This window comes from Halichondria panicea, chromosome 1, assembly GCF_963675165.1.
Source record: "Halichondria panicea chromosome 1, odHalPani1.1, whole genome shotgun sequence".
Lineage (NCBI taxonomy): Eukaryota > Metazoa > Porifera > Demospongiae > Suberitida > Halichondriidae > Halichondria > Halichondria panicea.
In genome coordinates this window covers 14,936,624-14,952,371 of record NC_087377.1, presented here as the reverse complement: position 1 = coordinate 14,952,371, position 15,748 = coordinate 14,936,624, and the positions used below count along the sequence as shown (strand labels likewise).

The 15,748-nt window shown below is 39.2% G+C and overlaps 4 protein-coding genes across 4 annotated transcripts; 2 read left to right on the top strand and 2 right to left on the bottom strand.

Moving 5' to 3' along the window:
* Positions 1–352: 352 nt before the first annotated feature.
* Positions 353–1,228, top strand: LOC135333353 (uncharacterized). The gene has a single exon (XM_064528360.1). The coding sequence runs from the start codon at positions 353–355 to the stop codon at positions 1,226–1,228; it is 876 nt and encodes a 291-aa protein (XP_064384430.1).
* A 1,833-nt stretch (positions 1,229–3,061) lies between these two features.
* On the bottom strand, positions 3,062–8,191 carry LOC135352494 (uncharacterized). Its single transcript, XM_064551671.1, has 2 exons — positions 6,929–8,191; positions 3,062–4,628 (listed from the first exon to the last, which is right to left on the bottom strand). Exons 1-2 carry the CDS (start codon positions 8,100–8,102, stop codon positions 3,532–3,534), a joined length of 2,271 nt encoding a protein of 756 aa, XP_064407741.1. The 5' UTR covers positions 8,103–8,191; the 3' UTR covers positions 3,062–3,531.
* A 1,914-nt stretch (positions 8,192–10,105) lies between these two features.
* On the top strand, positions 10,106–11,901 carry LOC135333283 (uncharacterized). Its single transcript, XM_064528257.1, has 3 exons — positions 10,106–10,975; positions 11,157–11,330; positions 11,688–11,901. The coding sequence occupies exons 1-3, from the start codon at positions 10,106–10,108 to the stop codon at positions 11,787–11,789; spliced, it is 1,146 nt and encodes a 381-aa protein (XP_064384327.1). The 3' UTR covers positions 11,790–11,901.
* On the bottom strand, positions 11,894–14,368 carry LOC135352495 (uncharacterized). Its single transcript, XM_064551672.1, has 3 exons — positions 13,583–14,368; positions 12,941–13,195; positions 11,894–12,561 (listed from the first exon to the last, which is right to left on the bottom strand). Exons 1-3 carry the CDS (start codon positions 14,347–14,349, stop codon positions 12,027–12,029), a joined length of 1,557 nt encoding a protein of 518 aa, XP_064407742.1. The 5' UTR covers positions 14,350–14,368; the 3' UTR covers positions 11,894–12,026.
* Between the last annotated feature and the right edge of the window lie 1,380 nt (positions 14,369–15,748).

Sequence of the window (15,748 nt, the reverse complement as noted above, 5' to 3'; positions counted from 1 at the left end):
CCAGGCCAAGCATTAATTGACAACTTAAAGCTTCGTTTTCGTTCATAGCTGCTATTATTTACCCTCTCTTGCAGGCCCTGAGCAATAAGATAGCTGAACGAAAGCATAAAAAAGGAGAAAAGTTGGAAGAGAAACAGAAACTTGAGATGGACAAATTGCTATTGGACCAATCAACCGCTCGCACACAACTGGAACTGGAACAGGTGGGCAGTATCATTATAGTCACAAAGCTCCTTAGCACTAATTATACGATATAGTTGCAGTATACAGAGTCCGTAATACAACTGGTAGGAAATTAGCTGGGAGAAAGTACAAATACAATATAGCTAACAAAACAATTCCTTATTTTAACATGCATGCTGACGTACGTACGATATACGTGTTCTGCCCACAGAAAAGAGATGATGAGAAGGAAACGCTCGATAAGCTATTGAAAGACAAGAACCCTGAAAAAATAGAATCAATTGTCTACCAAGTTTTGAAGCAGCGCCACTTCGAGGAGACCGTGCAACTAGCCGCTCAATATGAGAGGGAAAAAGAACTTACCATCAGTGAGAAAATCAGTGCAGTTACTTCAACTAGGCAGGAAGCAAAGGAAACATTACTAGCCGAGCAAAGAAAAGATATGATGGAAGTGGTATCGAATGTGATGTCTTTGTCCAATGCTGACCTCTCTAAGAAGAAGCTAGAACTGAAAAAACAGCACAAGAAACAGTTAACTGAGTTTGACAAAGCTACGCAAGAATCTATAGACAAGACCACCAATAAGCCAAATCCTGAGAAGGAGCTTCAGTACAACTCTCAAGTACTTGCACTACGGGAGAGGCAGATCAAAGAACTAGCTCAAGTCATTAGCGTGTATTCACCAGAGCAAGCACTGGTCAAGAGCTATGAGATAGAAGCTGAGAGAGCCGCTGTGGAGGCTGAGCGATTCCGTAAAGACATTATCGAATCACGTGTAAAAAAATTTGCCGTATTGAAGGAAGAGCGGCGTCAAAAAGAAGAAGCTAGAAAGAAAGAAAGAGAGGCGAAATTACGAGAGCTAGAGGCAGAGATTGAGCATGAGAAGACGAGAGACGTGCAGAGACAGGAGCAGCTGTCGGAGCGGTATCAGGTGATGCAGGAGCAGAGGATTGCTCAGCAAGAGGCCATACATAAGAGGGCCCTGGATGGGAACGCAGGGATTTCAGAGCAAGAGAGACAGGTGAGAACTAATACATACATCTGATTACATTTTGCCGTTTATAGCACTATAAAATAATGTGTGCATGGTAAAACTAATGCTATTTATATGCGAACGGCTATCATTTGCATAATTTGTGTGTACAATTAATTAAAAAATCGCGGTGTTTAGTTGAGGAAATAAGTTAATTGCATAATGATGTAAAATTGGATCCTTAAAACTTTTCAAAATGCATAGCTTTATGCTCCCATAATATATTTCTCTAGCACTGTAGGGTAATCAGTTAGACAACGAACATAGCTTCGTAGACATGTATAATTATAGCTTCATACAATGGTAAGATCTTCGTATTATACGTATTTGTACAGTCATAATAATTATTGTTTAGAGACAAGTATATAGGCTCAAGTATATCCTAAAGCTATAGTGTGAGGTTTACAATCGAGTCCTAGTTAATTTGCATGGTGTTTGGAGCAATAATTGTTTTAATTGCTCTTGCTGTATCCGTACCATGTGTATACTAGCAGCATGTACATATCTATAGGTGAAGAAATTGTATTCATAGTATAATTATGTATAAAGGTGCATGTAATAACTGTACGTGTCTTTTCAATTGTCTATAATTATAGTTACAACTACAAAAAACAATGTATAGAATTAGGTACTGATGTAAAATTAAGTTGTTACAGTAGAACCTCGCTAATCCAGACCCCTTTAATCCGAAACCTCGCAAATCCGGACAAAATGGCAAACTGAAAAAGAGGAGGGGCTGTCAGTAGAATAGAGTACTGCGCATGCGCAATGTAAATTGCTTAGCTAAATCAGCAATAATTTTATTGATAAACTGCTCAATTAAGACAATGGCCACTGCAAAGAAAACAAAGAGAGAGCTCCAAGACTCACTAGCAGCTTCCCTTCTGGCCACAGTAATATTATAATACATGTACAAAAGTGTATTCGTTAATGATCGATATTCATAATCAATTAATGACATCTGTTAATCCGGAAATTTCATGTATTCGGATGGGGTCTGGTCCCACTCTATTCGGATTAGCGAGGTTCTACTGTATTGAGAACTATAATTATGCCTCGAGGCGTAGCCGCACGAGGGATACGGTAAAGCAGACTGTGTGTGTCTGTTCCAGTTGTAATTGCTCAACGGTTGCAATGCGACGAAAGCTAACAGCTTCTATAGGCTTCTAGCCACGTTCTCTTGGATTTTGATTCGTGGATTAGCAAACTAAAGCTTCTTTCTTGAGTTATGGCTAGTTTGACTCACATTGAACGCTGTTGCAGTCTCTTCAGAATTTTTCATAGTATCATCTGTTCGCACAAACTTTCTATTCAACATAATGAGTTAGCCTTGCACTAAAGCGCTAGCTTTTTGTTAGCTACAAGACTCAGAAAATATCTGTTAAAACAGCTAGCTAGCAGTAGCCGGCCATTTGTGAAATTGATCTCTTTGGACACACCCATTAATTATTCCTGTGGATGTAGTGCGCATGCGCGCTCATTCCTCATGTGTGAGAAAATAATATCCAAGATCCAGATCCAGATCCACCTGGCAGAATCATATTTTTCTTGACTGAGGGCCTGGTAAGCCACAAAACACTACCATAATTAGATATTACAATAATTATTATGCATGTACACAAGTCTTTTCTTCTTAGATATCATATACACTGAACTACAGATCCTTTCTGGTAAGCCATATTAGATGCATGTAAATAAGCATTTTCTTCTCAGTGACTTTATATAGATAAGCTAACTTCATTATAGAAACTACTATAACACTAGAGCGAAAGCATAACATGGCGAGAGGCATTAGCAAGCGCACGCTTGCAACACTCGTTATGTCCTGTACAACAGTCTTCGACAGTAAATCAATTACAGCAAAAACAATAATTTTACAGCAAAAAAATAGCATCAACAGGATCGAGCACAGCATCCAAAAAATCAAAACAACAACATTAAAATCCACACAAGGACTGAAAAAACACAGCGGTAGTAGGAGAAAAAGTAGAAAAAAAACACTTTTATAAGAGATGATTAGAAAAGTATGAGCGTAAAAATTTATCATCATGTCGAAAACAATACTTTGAAAAATCTAGTCGAAACAATTATTATAACAACAGCGAAAACAAAAACAGCAAGAACCGCAACATCACAAACAAGAACAACAGTATAATTTATAAGTAAAACACCGTTAAAAACAAGATGAACAGCAAGGAGTCGGACAATGCCAATAAGAACATGAACCATAATAAACAAAATACTAAATTTGGCCCAAAAATGTTTTCTTGGTATTCGTTTTGCAAGGTATAACCCCATGTAGCTCAACACGATCATCATACATCATACATCTCCAGTGTCTCTCTCCTCATGGAACTCGGTATTATAAACATATATACAAATAATATCATAAATCCAGAAGCAATGATCACAGCTACATCAAGAACTGGAATACGACCAAATACGGCAGCAGCAAAACCACAAATAGTAAAAATTAAAGCTGTTATCACCGCAAGATACACACTGAAATCGCTACTGTGCTTTCTCAGACCTTGATTGTATGTTTTTAGTTTTGCAATGGATATATAAATGGATTGGGAGTACAGCTCACCTGCACATTTATCAGACTTTCCAAGTGTCTTCATCTTTATCCTTGGCTTAAAAATTTCAGCGATTTGCTTTTGTGATGAGCTAACTCTTAGTACTTGCCAGCATATGTTAGAAAACCAGTCCCGACAGCCAAGTTTGCCACTCGGGACTATTTGAATTCTCTCGGTCACTTCCATTGTGATGTTGAAGCTAAGAAGGGCTTTCCTAATGCACAAACTGTACTTCATCATTTCTTTTTCAAAAGCTTCTGAATTATTTTTTTGGGTGGATTTTTGTTCCTGAAGTATATATGAATCGTACAATACAATAACGCACCTCTCCCAAAAGCTCTGACCAAATTGCCTTGATAGAGTTTTTATTGTTTGCGTATGGTCTTCCATTGTAGTTACCATGGACAGAAAACAGATTATGGTGTCTGCATTGCGTACCGTTTCATAGTGCTTGATACTGATAGAACTATCGATATCCCAAACTTCAACTTTAACTCCGTTAATTTCTTTCTTAAAATAATCTTGAGCAGCTGGATAGCTGATTAGTTTTTGACCAAGTATCCCATTTATGATACTAGATTTATTTGCGTTTTGTTGACCAAATGCTACTATTTTCCAGTTTAGTGTATCAGGCTGTTTGTGGTCTGATTGACGCTTAGGGGCTTTGAATTCAATAACCGTTTTCATCTCAGAGATGGAATCTGAGTCATCCTCAACGTCGTTGATTCCCATTCTTTGAAAATATTGTGCAAGCCAATTTGTTACAGCTTCATGCTTATAATCTTGATTTATAGGAGTCAAATTAGTGCTTGTTTTGTATCCAGGCCTGGTTTCTGTAAGGACACATAATTGTTATACATGAATCCTCAAATCTTCAATAACTATAATGGCCCGGCAGGAGCACATAAGGACTTAATTGAGCAAAAGAGCAGGCATCTATAACTGTGTACAAGCTAGAGCTGTTGTCTAAGTGGTTTGACCAAATATCTCCATATAATTAAAGGTACTTATATTGTCTTTTGTGGTGGGTTCTCGAACAATGGCCTCTCTCGAATAGTAGCCTCGTCTGCCAGCAAAATGAAACATAATAGTAGCCACGGCCTCTGATCAAGACTAGTATACAATCATGTTGCATGTCACATACTGCAAGCTAAAATATTGATTTTGGCAACCCTTACCTTGATTCGAATCACTAAAATTAATTATTTGTTATCAAATTTACCAGCTATAATACGGAGCGGAGCTCTATTGTATTGGCAGGAGTATGTGTCTTACTATGCATAGTATTGCGGATTCACTATTGTCTTAACCGCATTTCCTCGTTTGTAATGTGCTAAGTGGCTCTGTACATATGCAGCGAATGAAAGCACCGCTGGTGCTGATGCCTCGGTGGAGGTGCCAAAGTTACATATAGCTTATACACACATTATATCATGATGAACATTTTTAATTTTGCTGCATGCATGCATGTGCAGGAAGAATGCAACTTGCACATGGTACATGGTAAAATAATGCAATGTCAGCCAAAAAAAGAACTTTGACCTCAAATAATGGCTGACATCAGCAATAATGACTTAATTGAGGAGGTGAGCAAAACGGGGAGGGAGGTTGATCTGATACAAGTATGCAACTAACAGTGGCCTAATATCAAAAGGCTGGCTAGATAGATCTGTGTACATGTACTTGTCTTTAGCTTTGACTCTGCTTTGACACATTGGATAATTTGCACGTGCCACTACAAATGAGACTGTAGTTTCCCGTCCAACTCGCACTTCCTGCTTTAGCTACCTCATAATAGTCATTGCCAGTATTTCTCTAATTATCCAATGAAATATTGAAATAAAATTTTTCTTGTTCTTTGTTGGCCTCTAAGCGCATGGTTGGCTGAATTATTGTGGCTAATTAATTAATGACGTATCAATTTATAATGATATTCATAGCAATGAATAATGATAATACTGCTCACATCCGCTTATAATTTACTGGAGTCTCTGACGGAAAACTACAGTCTCATTTGGAGTGGCCTGATATTTAATAGCATTCCTGATTTACACAAGCTGTAGCCCAGAGTCACCAGTCCCTTTTCTCCCGCCCCCATCCAATCAGAGAAAAGGGAGTGGCTTGCGAGTCTAAGCTACACTGTGGCCTCAGAGGAGGTTGGTCACGATTGCTAATTAATCTTTTAATTTTTTTGTAACCTCCAATTCCTACAGTAATGCACAGAAGCCATTGAAAGAACCCCAACCCGCTGAGTTAGCACTTTTATCTTATTTTGGCATTCTTGAGCGTTTATCTGTCTTGTATTACGTCTCCTGTTAGTCTAGGAGTCGTAGTAGTTTAAAACTATCGTTGCTACACCTGCTATATTAAGACAGGAGTCAAAGAAATAAGGAAAGTGCAGCAACAACTGGAACTTTGTGACTAATCTTAGTTTCTGGCTTATTACTTCGAGTATGACTATGCTACTCACTTTCTAGTATCACTGAGTATTGTTAGCATCATTTCCTACTAGATCTAGTATAAAAGGCTATGATCGTTTCAGCCTTTTGGCTTAGCTAGTATATAGTATAGCTACTTTCTCTCAAGTTTCCACGGAATTGGAGGTTACAAAGAAAATTAGAAGATTAATTAACAATCGTGACCAATCTCCTCTGCTCCTCTGCTGTGGCCTTTATTACTTACAGATGAAGTGATCCTGTACCAGGCACAATGGAAAAGGGTCACTACAATAGAAAGCTAGAATTGTAACTGGATGTTGTCTCCTCTCTTGATAGCTGACTCTGGGATCCTACTCCAGGAGCCATACTATTATACTTCTCTGAGACTCCAGGCTTCTTTGATCCTAGTCCACAGTTCATATATGTACCACTAAAACTCTGTTCTCTAATCAGCCTAATGTTTCAGCATGTCTCTCTCTCTGCTGTAGTCTGGTTTAGTTCTGAGTTGCTGTGCTAGACAGCTCAGTCACTACCTAGTTCTTCTGGTACCTAGTTCTTCTGGTTTCTTTGTAATCATGTCACCAGCTGAGGGTTTGCACTTTAGTGCTCTAGTTATATTGGCACTGCTATTCCTTTGATCTCAGAGGTCAAAAGCAACAACTGTTTTAGTCACAACTTAATATACATTAACTCACCAAGGAATTTAATAGAATGTTGCTTGAGTATTTGGACCTGGTCTTCTGTCAATGGAAACACCGCATCTGCAACATGCTCGGGGATTTCAAACGTGACTTCTACACATCCATTTCGTAACACTTTGAGACCGAGTGTATGAGAATTAAAATTTAAAACTGTGTTGATTCTGTCTCGGATTGTTTCTATCCTATCCATTCTTATTTCATCCCACTTGTAGTCTATCTTGAAAACTTTTTCAATACCTTTACGTCGTTTACTAAGTCGCATGAATCCATTTCTTGGGATATCACAAACTCTATTTTCGCAATATTTCTTGTATTGATCTTCATATTTTCGTAGTTTTTTCTGTATCGCATCATTCTCACACAAGAAAGTATCTATAATATCTTCAAGAAGTCCATAATTAACCCAAGAATAATAATCTCTGATCATTTCGAAAACATCATACACATCTAAACATTTTCTTTTTACGTTTCTGATAAAGTTTTCATCAAAATATAGGCATGCTCTTTTCACTTTAATTTTATCAGACTTAACAGCCTCTAAACCTTTCAAATAGAATATGAGGCTACGAGAGGTGACCCCATTCTTTTCCAAGGCATCAGCTACGCGCGTTTCCAGAGAAACAAACTTTCGCTGTATATCAATAGTCATGTTTTCCAAGTGGACCTCACTAAATTTCGTAATAATAACTGTTTGATCAGATTCTGCTTCATTTAAGTGTTTGTACAGGCCAACAGGTTGTGTTGAAACAGCAGAGACATAACTTGAGCTTTCAGATTCTATATCAGAGTTATCGTTGGAGTTGTGACTGCTTTTTGCTCGGGCATATTCAAAGTTTTTATTCACTTTTTCTAAGCACCGTTCCATCCATGGTTCCTTCTCCATTACCTCACTGATAAATGTATTAAAGAAAGAAGGCTCTTGTTCTACTCTGTCTGTTATAATGTCCACAATCTTTGTGGCTTTAGCGGTTCTGTCGTTCATATCTGTAAGTTCGGTTCTATTATCTCTCGAGAGTACATCGAGTTGAATCAGTCTCCCAACAATAGTTTGTGGCGATTGTTTTATACAACTCACAAGAATGATATGTGACTTCTTGAGGGCTTTGTGTTTTGGATTTCCACTTTGTCTATAAGTGTCTGATATTCCAACTCCGCCAGTAGCCATCATTAATGTACTTTTCTGTGAGATTACAGGCCAAAAGCTTAGTTTTAGGCAGTGTACTATAACTATACTGTTTACTGTTACAAGATAGAATTTAAATGTACTGCTGTGCATGTGCATGCATGGGGTGATTCTATTGGCATAGAGACGCATCTTATGAATTTTGTTAGAGGGTGATTCTATTGGCATAGAGACGCATCTTATGAATTTTGTTAGAGGTTGTGTTGTGTGACTGTTATAGGTCAATGAATATTATAATCTTTATCCTGACCCTCCCACTTCCAAGTTGCATGCATGGTCCTTTCATAAGATAACCAAACTAAATCTATATAGATCAGGGCCGTAGATAGCTTAGGTTTGCAGGGGTGGCAAAATAACAGCTGAAAATTTTTCCTAAAAAAAGGTCAACTGTTTTATTTCATATCCTCTGAGTATGGCAACTTCCAACTTGCTGTGGCACAACTTAGACCAACTAAACTTGAGCTAGAAAGGTACTCCTGCTTCCAGAGGCGCAGTGGAGCTCAGAATTTTACCTAAAAAAAGGTCATCACTCGTTCTCAACAGTCAGCCATGCGCATCAGATAGCCCTGCCCATATCTCAATTTCATTACATCATTCTAATCGATGAAAGCATTGGGCATGATCAGTAATTTTGGCAGATCTAGAATGTCAGGGGGGGCAACTTCCCCCCTACCCCCCCCGCTGTCTACGACCCTGTAGATGTTGTGACAAAGCCAAATCTTAGCCGGAAACCGTTGGTCTTTTCTCTCCCTAACCGATTTACCCACTATAACAATTGTTTATTAATCACCACGAACCCACCACCTTATGGAAACATTTTTGGATATATGTTGTAGCTTGTTCATTCACCTACACATTGACATTGGTACGGTATCAGCAGAAATGTTCCAATCATAAGATATGTATTATAGTTATTGCATGAGCACGAGTGCATACAGCCCTCAACCATGCTACTGAGCCAATATCAGGCATATTGCACGAGTGATTATGCAATAACTGATTTGTTGCGTGGGAGAAGCGGCATAGTTATAATGAGATTCATACATTCTGCATTCCTTATTTTGATATAAGGAATGCAAAATATAAGGAATGCAAAAATATAGCATATTGCACTGTAGCCGCCCCACTTCACTTAGGGAAGTGGGCCTGGTATCGACTGCTTGTGCATACGCTAATATCCCCCCGGTATCTGGGGGCTTTGGATAACATCGTATATGCTCAGTAAAACTATGACATCACAACAAACGGAAGTGGATTGAAGGAAGTAGAATAGAAAGTTCGATTGAAGGTTTCTAGCCCATCCGATAGCATTCTCTGATAGCTACCCTTAGCCTGCTATGTTAACAAAAGACTCACAGCCTGCAACAGCGTGGATGACAATCGTTTGAATGGAGTGAAAGCTGACAAGAGCCTATATGGACAGGCCACGCCCATTTAACATTAACTTTGGTGAAAGTCTACTATACTACTGCTACTGATTCTATCAGAAGAAAATAGCTGTACAACAAACCTACACAGCTCTGTCTCTAGCTAGCTAGCTATATAGCTCTGTGTATGACTTTTAGGATATTTTCTCTGATGAATTCTGTATTATAGGCAATTTTACGGGAAAAAATATCCAATAATTTAGCGCATGCGCAAGCAGTCGATAGCAGGCCTTCTTTTCTATGAAGGCCGGTGAAGGAGGCTAATTGCACTGTGGACTTGGTAACTATAGCTTTGATGTACCATCACTGTGCAATATACCATATAATTATTTGCACAGTGGTTTCTTTGATCTTTATACAATTACAACTATAATTTATACTCACACATTTGTGGTATTCTTTCGTGCTTTCTTGAACCAATGAAAAAGCTTGCATTTCACGTGCATGTCTTGGGGCTGTATATTATCTATATATGTATCCTACACCTGTTGACCAATAGTAACAAGTGTACTAATTTACACACAGAAACTAATAGCTGAGCACAAGGAGACAATGAGAAAGATGCTTGAGGGCATGGAAAAAGAGAAGAGGAGACAAGTCGACCGTCTAGAGGGGGAGATAAAGCGCCGACGGGAGAGAAAGGAACAGCGGCGACGCGAGCAGTTAGAGGTAGAAGAGGCCATAGCAGTGCACGCCGATGACGAGGAAGAGCAACAGAGAGTGGACGAGGTCAATACAGAAGAGGCGAAACAGCTGCAAGTTAAACTGGCTCAAACTAGACGACCCAGTACCCCAATGGTAGTGACTCTACCGACCAAGAATCTGGCCGCTCCAACTAGGATGGAATCTATACCTGAGAATATTGTCAATCAAGTTAGTACGTTAGCAGTACCTCAAAATGTGCTCGCAGTGCCTCAGAATGTGCTCAGTGAAGAGTCTGAAATCACGAAGTTGATCATGGCCACACCTCTCTTCAATCAGCTCACAGAGATAGAGAAGCTCCTTCAAACGCAAATGTTCTCGATTGGTAATCCCCCTCCGGCCGATAACTCCACCCCCTACATTGATGTACGTGATGCACAGTGGGAATGCAATGGAGAACTAGTACCTACTGAAGTACAGTCACTGGAACCGGTCGATTTTGTGGTGTATCGATTTGGATTATTTTGTTCCAAGCTCCTTCACATTCAAAATCATCTGCCAGAAGTCACAATTCTCATTGCAAGCAATCTACCACCCAATAACTACGCTCGAAACTGTTTCCGAAAATCTTTCTACTACGAACACTCGACTATGATTCTTTATATTAGAAAGCAGCGTCTGGAAAGTATTGGAGAGTTTGTTTTAGTTATGCTTCACTGCCTGGCCCATCTCAAGTGTAGAGACATCACTGATGACAACAATCCTCTCTTTCTCAGGGAGTTTTACTCTGTGAGTTATTTCTATAGCTAATCATACGTACCCGTACCTCTTACCTGCATGCATGTATAATAGTATGCATGTGCATAATAATTATAATTTATGATTCCTGTAACAGTGTTTTTATATAATTATATCGTTGTATTAACTCTCAGCATATCATTATAATGGTATACACACGTGTATTGTACAGGCCATTCAAACAATTTGCCAGGAGCTGTTTTTATCTCGAGCGACCCAACCCATAGTGGGAGGAGAAAGGAGGAGTCTGGAGACAATAGTGGGGCGAGCTACTTCTTGGGAGGACCGTGAGCGGACAGTCAGGGAATTGGTCGATTTGGAAGTGCCGTCACAAAAGACTAAAGAGGTGAGTGGCAGTATCAACCCAATAGCTATATACATAATAGTTGGACGTATTAATACATCATCAATGTCGTATTATAAAGTAGGTAGTCTTCTACATGTAGAATATGAAAACATGCAGTTAAGAAAACAAATTGCTGACAGTTTTTCCCTCCTATTTTTCCCAGCATTATTCTCAATGTTCGGGAGAACCTAAGCATAATCTGCCAAGCCTATAGACTGTGATTTTAGAGAACTGTGCATGTAGATGAGCGACTGATAATGGTCCATATAAAAATACCACAATAATAAGCTGCATATAATTATGCACTTCACTAATAAATATACGTCATACCACACGCACACGCATGTTCCACTTCAGGAAGTCAGTGAAAGAGTTGCCACTGATCACAGGAGAGTGTCGTCCAGTGATGGGACTGTGACGAGAGTGGTGGTACCCAACTCAAATTGGCTGGAGGTTTAGTACTTTCAAATTTATCTATAATAATTAATGCAATACCAATTAATTAGTCAGTATTTCCATGCAGATTGATAACCTGAAGCTAGATTACAATATTAATATTCAGACAAAATTTAAGGACTCTAATAACAACCTGGTCACTTTATAAATTCATCAATGTACATATTAACTTATAGTTACAGAAACAATAATAATTATTAATGATTTGTGCAACTGTGTTGCATGAGCTTATTTATAGCCTTATGAAAAGTTGAAAGTGTCTCTGATTGAAAACAAATTATCTCTAGCCAGACAAACTGCAGCTAGTGTATGCAACTTTGGCACAGGTAGATGAAGTGATTCATTGTCCTTTCTAAATAGTTCAACAATCGCACACACTTGATGACGCCACTTGACTTCCACCGCCCATGATAAGCAAATCAGAGTATCTAGTAGGCCTTGGTTTAGAGCCAGTCTCCTGTGGCAAGGTCGATTCATCTCCACACTCAGTGCCATCAAGCTAGTCTGCATACACAGTGCACGTAGATCAACTTCTTGGGAAGGGGTAGACTCCTGTTCGTTAGTACGATTATGAATTGGCGAAAAAAAGACGTCCACAAATGGAGCAACAGTGATCCAATTGCACTGGTATTCTTCCAAAGCTGGCGTCATATTTTCTCTTTTTACGGAAGCGAGGAATAATTTAAGTGAGGAAAGAGACTCGACCATTAAGTGATGGGGGACTTGAGAGGGTGAAAATGAGAGCAGACGAGACAATGTCACCGCCAGAGCGTAGCTGCACAGTGCATGGGAAGAGCAATGATAATTACAAAGTATCATACAAGAATAGAAACCATGCACTCACACTGTTGTATTTGGTGTATAATTATAGATACTTATAAGCACAGTACACTGGGGCATAATAATTATGATCTTGAGACAACTGTGTACAATGGTCAATTAATAATGTCATAGATCTGTACAACGTATACAGGCAGCTTTATATAATTATGTACGTATTCCTTAGAATGTTTTGTGAGTGCGCAAATGAGCCGAAATATACTAGCAAAAATTGTGATGTCATAAAAAAAATACCGGCAGAGATTTTTGATAAGTGCATACACACCCGCAAAAGTTTAAGCTCGCAAAACATTCGAAATGCAATCTATACTTACCAAACAACCATACTTGTTCTGTACGTCAAATTGTCCTTAAATTTTGAGAAGAACAGCAGCACTTTCCTCAGTATGTCAGCTTCTAGCAAGTACTTGTGCGTGTTAATGTTGTGCGATAGTCGAAAGAGACAGTTGGCTATGAGCAGTTTAGTGATTACATTCAGAGAGGGACCCTCCAGGCAGAAGTCTAGGAGGCTATTCATAACACGTTTGTTGCTGGCCAGTGGGATCTGACATTGAGAGATCTCACTATAGCTAGAGAGAGAGAGAGAGAGAGAGAGAGAAAGAAAATTAAATGTTGAATACAGACTGAGGCTTTGACTAAATAATAATAATTATGTTAATAAATGTACTGCAAATCTGCCAAAATTAGTACCCATGCATACATATAGTAACATTAAGGTATTCGGATGGGTCTGGTCCTGCTCTATTCGGATTATGGGGACAAGGCTTTTTTAAAGTCTATAATACAGAAATAGCAAAATGGACATAGAGCCATATGTCTTAATTAATTGAGGTTGTAAGTTTATACAAGAGGTCGGCACTACCACGTACATGCATCACTATATATACAGGGGATCGAGTGCAGCTGCAACTTTATGAGTACGGAGTCTATAATTATAACCACAACAGAAACCTTACTTGGAGACACATCCAACAGATCTGTCAAACAGCCCGTACATGTCATAAGGTCGCTTCCCATCTGTTTCACTACGGGAGCACAATTCAAGTGTTCGGAGCATCAACTGATATCCACCACGCTTCACAACATGCAACCTCGATTGTCGAGTTTCCGCAAAATTCCATAGCAAACCTAGGCAACTCTCCACCAAGTCATCAAACATTTCATGCTTGCTTTCCATGGGAACATCGAGTAGAGTTGAAAGAAGTTTGATTGTATTATCGATAGCCTTCTCTTGAACTAAGAATTGACGGTTGGCTTCCACTGTTGTTAGTCCACTCCATGGCATCAGAAAATTATCATATGTGACAGTATTGTACATATGGCATAGGTTACTTAGTTTTCTGGTGTTTGCTTCAACGAAAGAGCCGACATCATGTTTGTTCTCGAGAGATATGGTATTAAGTTTCGCTACTAGAGGTTTAAGACATTCTGTTGCAAAGTATCCGATCGTCTTGACATTGGCTCGATCGAGATACGTCACAGTGAAGCTATCTTCAGATCGAATGTAGAGGTCTTTGATTAATTGCAAATCAGCCAGTGGTGTTTGTCCCGAGTTCATCGAAATGAATTGTAGGCACTTGGGTATCTGAAATTTCTCTTGAATAGCTAGTTTCAGATCAGCAACAGAGGCAGGAATTGGAGAAATCGACACTTTAACAGGAGGTGTGTTCTTGCCATCGCCATGGCCTGTGCACACAAAAGAAAGCAGTGCATCAAAACTCATGTCTTCCAGGGTCGATATAGAAGACACACCCAGATGATTGTGTTGACCGCAAATAAATTATGCGTTTATGCTCGAGGGCGGAGCCAAAACTCACAAAAACAACATGCAAAACTAACTCTGCTGATAACTTGGCCTTGTTATAACATTAATTTATTGATTTCAAGCATGAACAAGAAAAAGAAAAGGACTAAAGCTATGAGCAGACTGAAAAGATGGATGCTACTTCTTTCCTGTCTCAGCTTAATTAGTTGGAATTATTGTTCTGTTTCAGGTCTGCATGCATGTCTCTGTGCACTACAGAAAAGGTATGCACTCTCTGGCAGTTACTATGGCTATATACATCTCATTGGTTCAATTGCGCGTGCATGACAGGAATCACTAATATGACACAGAGAACTGACAAACCGAAGGAATCGCAAACGGTGCAACTTGTCTCCATGCATGCACTCGTTTAGTTTGTACTAGCCTCGATTCAAGGCCGATTAAAATAGTATCGGCCGAATCGAGGCTAAGTTTGTACACTTTGCATTTTAGGCACAGATTGAAGCCCCGTCTTCGCAATTAGCTTGAGGCTAATTAGTTGGATTCTGCCCAACTAGAAGCAAATACCGTTCATTCAGAGGAGGTTGGTCACGATTGTTAATTAATCTTCTTGTAATCTCCAATTCCTATAGTAAATGCACAGAAACCATAGAAGGAACCCCAACCCGCTGAGTCAGCATTTTATCATTCTTAAGCATTCTTGAGCGTTTATCTGTCTTGTATACGTCTCCTGTTAGTCTATGCATGCAGAAGATCTATACCCTCAAGAGATGCCACAAGGAATTTTAAACACCATGTCACAGTCGGAGGCACTTGTTCAACCAGATGTTCACAAGCCCTCATATGTTGAGGAAAACTGACAAGCACAATCAGATCCACTAAACACAGACAGAGGTTTGGAGCTTGTTATTCTTGTTCATCATTATCACTTTCAATCTGATACGTTTCCATACTATTTAGTGTCATTGTTGAGGAATATTGAATATTTGACAACAGTTCCATTTTCACAAGCCACCAACAAAATCACACTAGTGTAGCTAGAACATGGTAACGCTAAAAAGGTATCTGCAGATTCTAAATTATAAGACATCCCATACAAATTGATGTTTCCGTCGGCTTCAACAAGGATCCCCTTGTTCCTTTCATTGACAGAAAACACCTCAAAACTGAATGGAACGTTCACACTAGTTGAAAAGGAAGAAACGTTCACACTGATTGGAGTGACTGTGAAATTAACATGCACTCAGACTCTGGGTTTGTGACAAGAACAACTCGTCTTCTATTAGACCCAAATGCAAGTTTCTTTGGAAACCACAACCACGAATTTTTTACCAGCCGCACTTGAGATCTCATCTAG

Excerpts from the sequence above, each read along its gene's own strand:
- LOC135333353 (XM_064528360.1), top strand. The coding sequence starts at position 353 with ATGCATGCTGACGTACGTACGATATACGTGTTCTGCCCACAGAAAAGA.
- LOC135352494 (XM_064551671.1), bottom strand. The coding sequence starts at position 8,102 with ATGATGGCTACTGGCGGAGTTGGAATATCAGACACTTATAGACAAAGT. Across the intron at positions 4,629-6,928 it reads ACATTCTATTAAATTCCTTG|AAACCAGGCCTGGATACAAA; the intron begins GTGAGTTAATGT and ends GTGTCCTTACAG.
- LOC135333283 (XM_064528257.1), top strand. The coding sequence starts at position 10,106 with ATGCTTGAGGGCATGGAAAAAGAGAAGAGGAGACAAGTCGACCGTCTA. Across the intron at positions 10,976-11,156 it reads TTCTCAGGGAGTTTTACTCT|GCCATTCAAACAATTTGCCA; the intron begins GTGAGTTATTTC and ends TGTATTGTACAG. Across the intron at positions 11,331-11,687 it reads CGTCACAAAAGACTAAAGAG|GAAGTCAGTGAAAGAGTTGC; the intron begins GTGAGTGGCAGT and ends GTTCCACTTCAG.
- LOC135352495 (XM_064551672.1), bottom strand. The coding sequence starts at position 14,349 with ATGAGTTTTGATGCACTGCTTTCTTTTGTGTGCACAGGCCATGGCGAT. Across the intron at positions 13,196-13,582 it reads TCTGTTGGATGTGTCTCCAA|CTATAGTGAGATCTCTCAAT; the intron begins GTAAGGTTTCTG and ends CTCTCTCTCTAG. Across the intron at positions 12,562-12,940 it reads AGAACAAGTATGGTTGTTTG|CTACGCTCTGGCGGTGACAT; the intron begins GTAAGTATAGAT and ends TGCACTGTGCAG.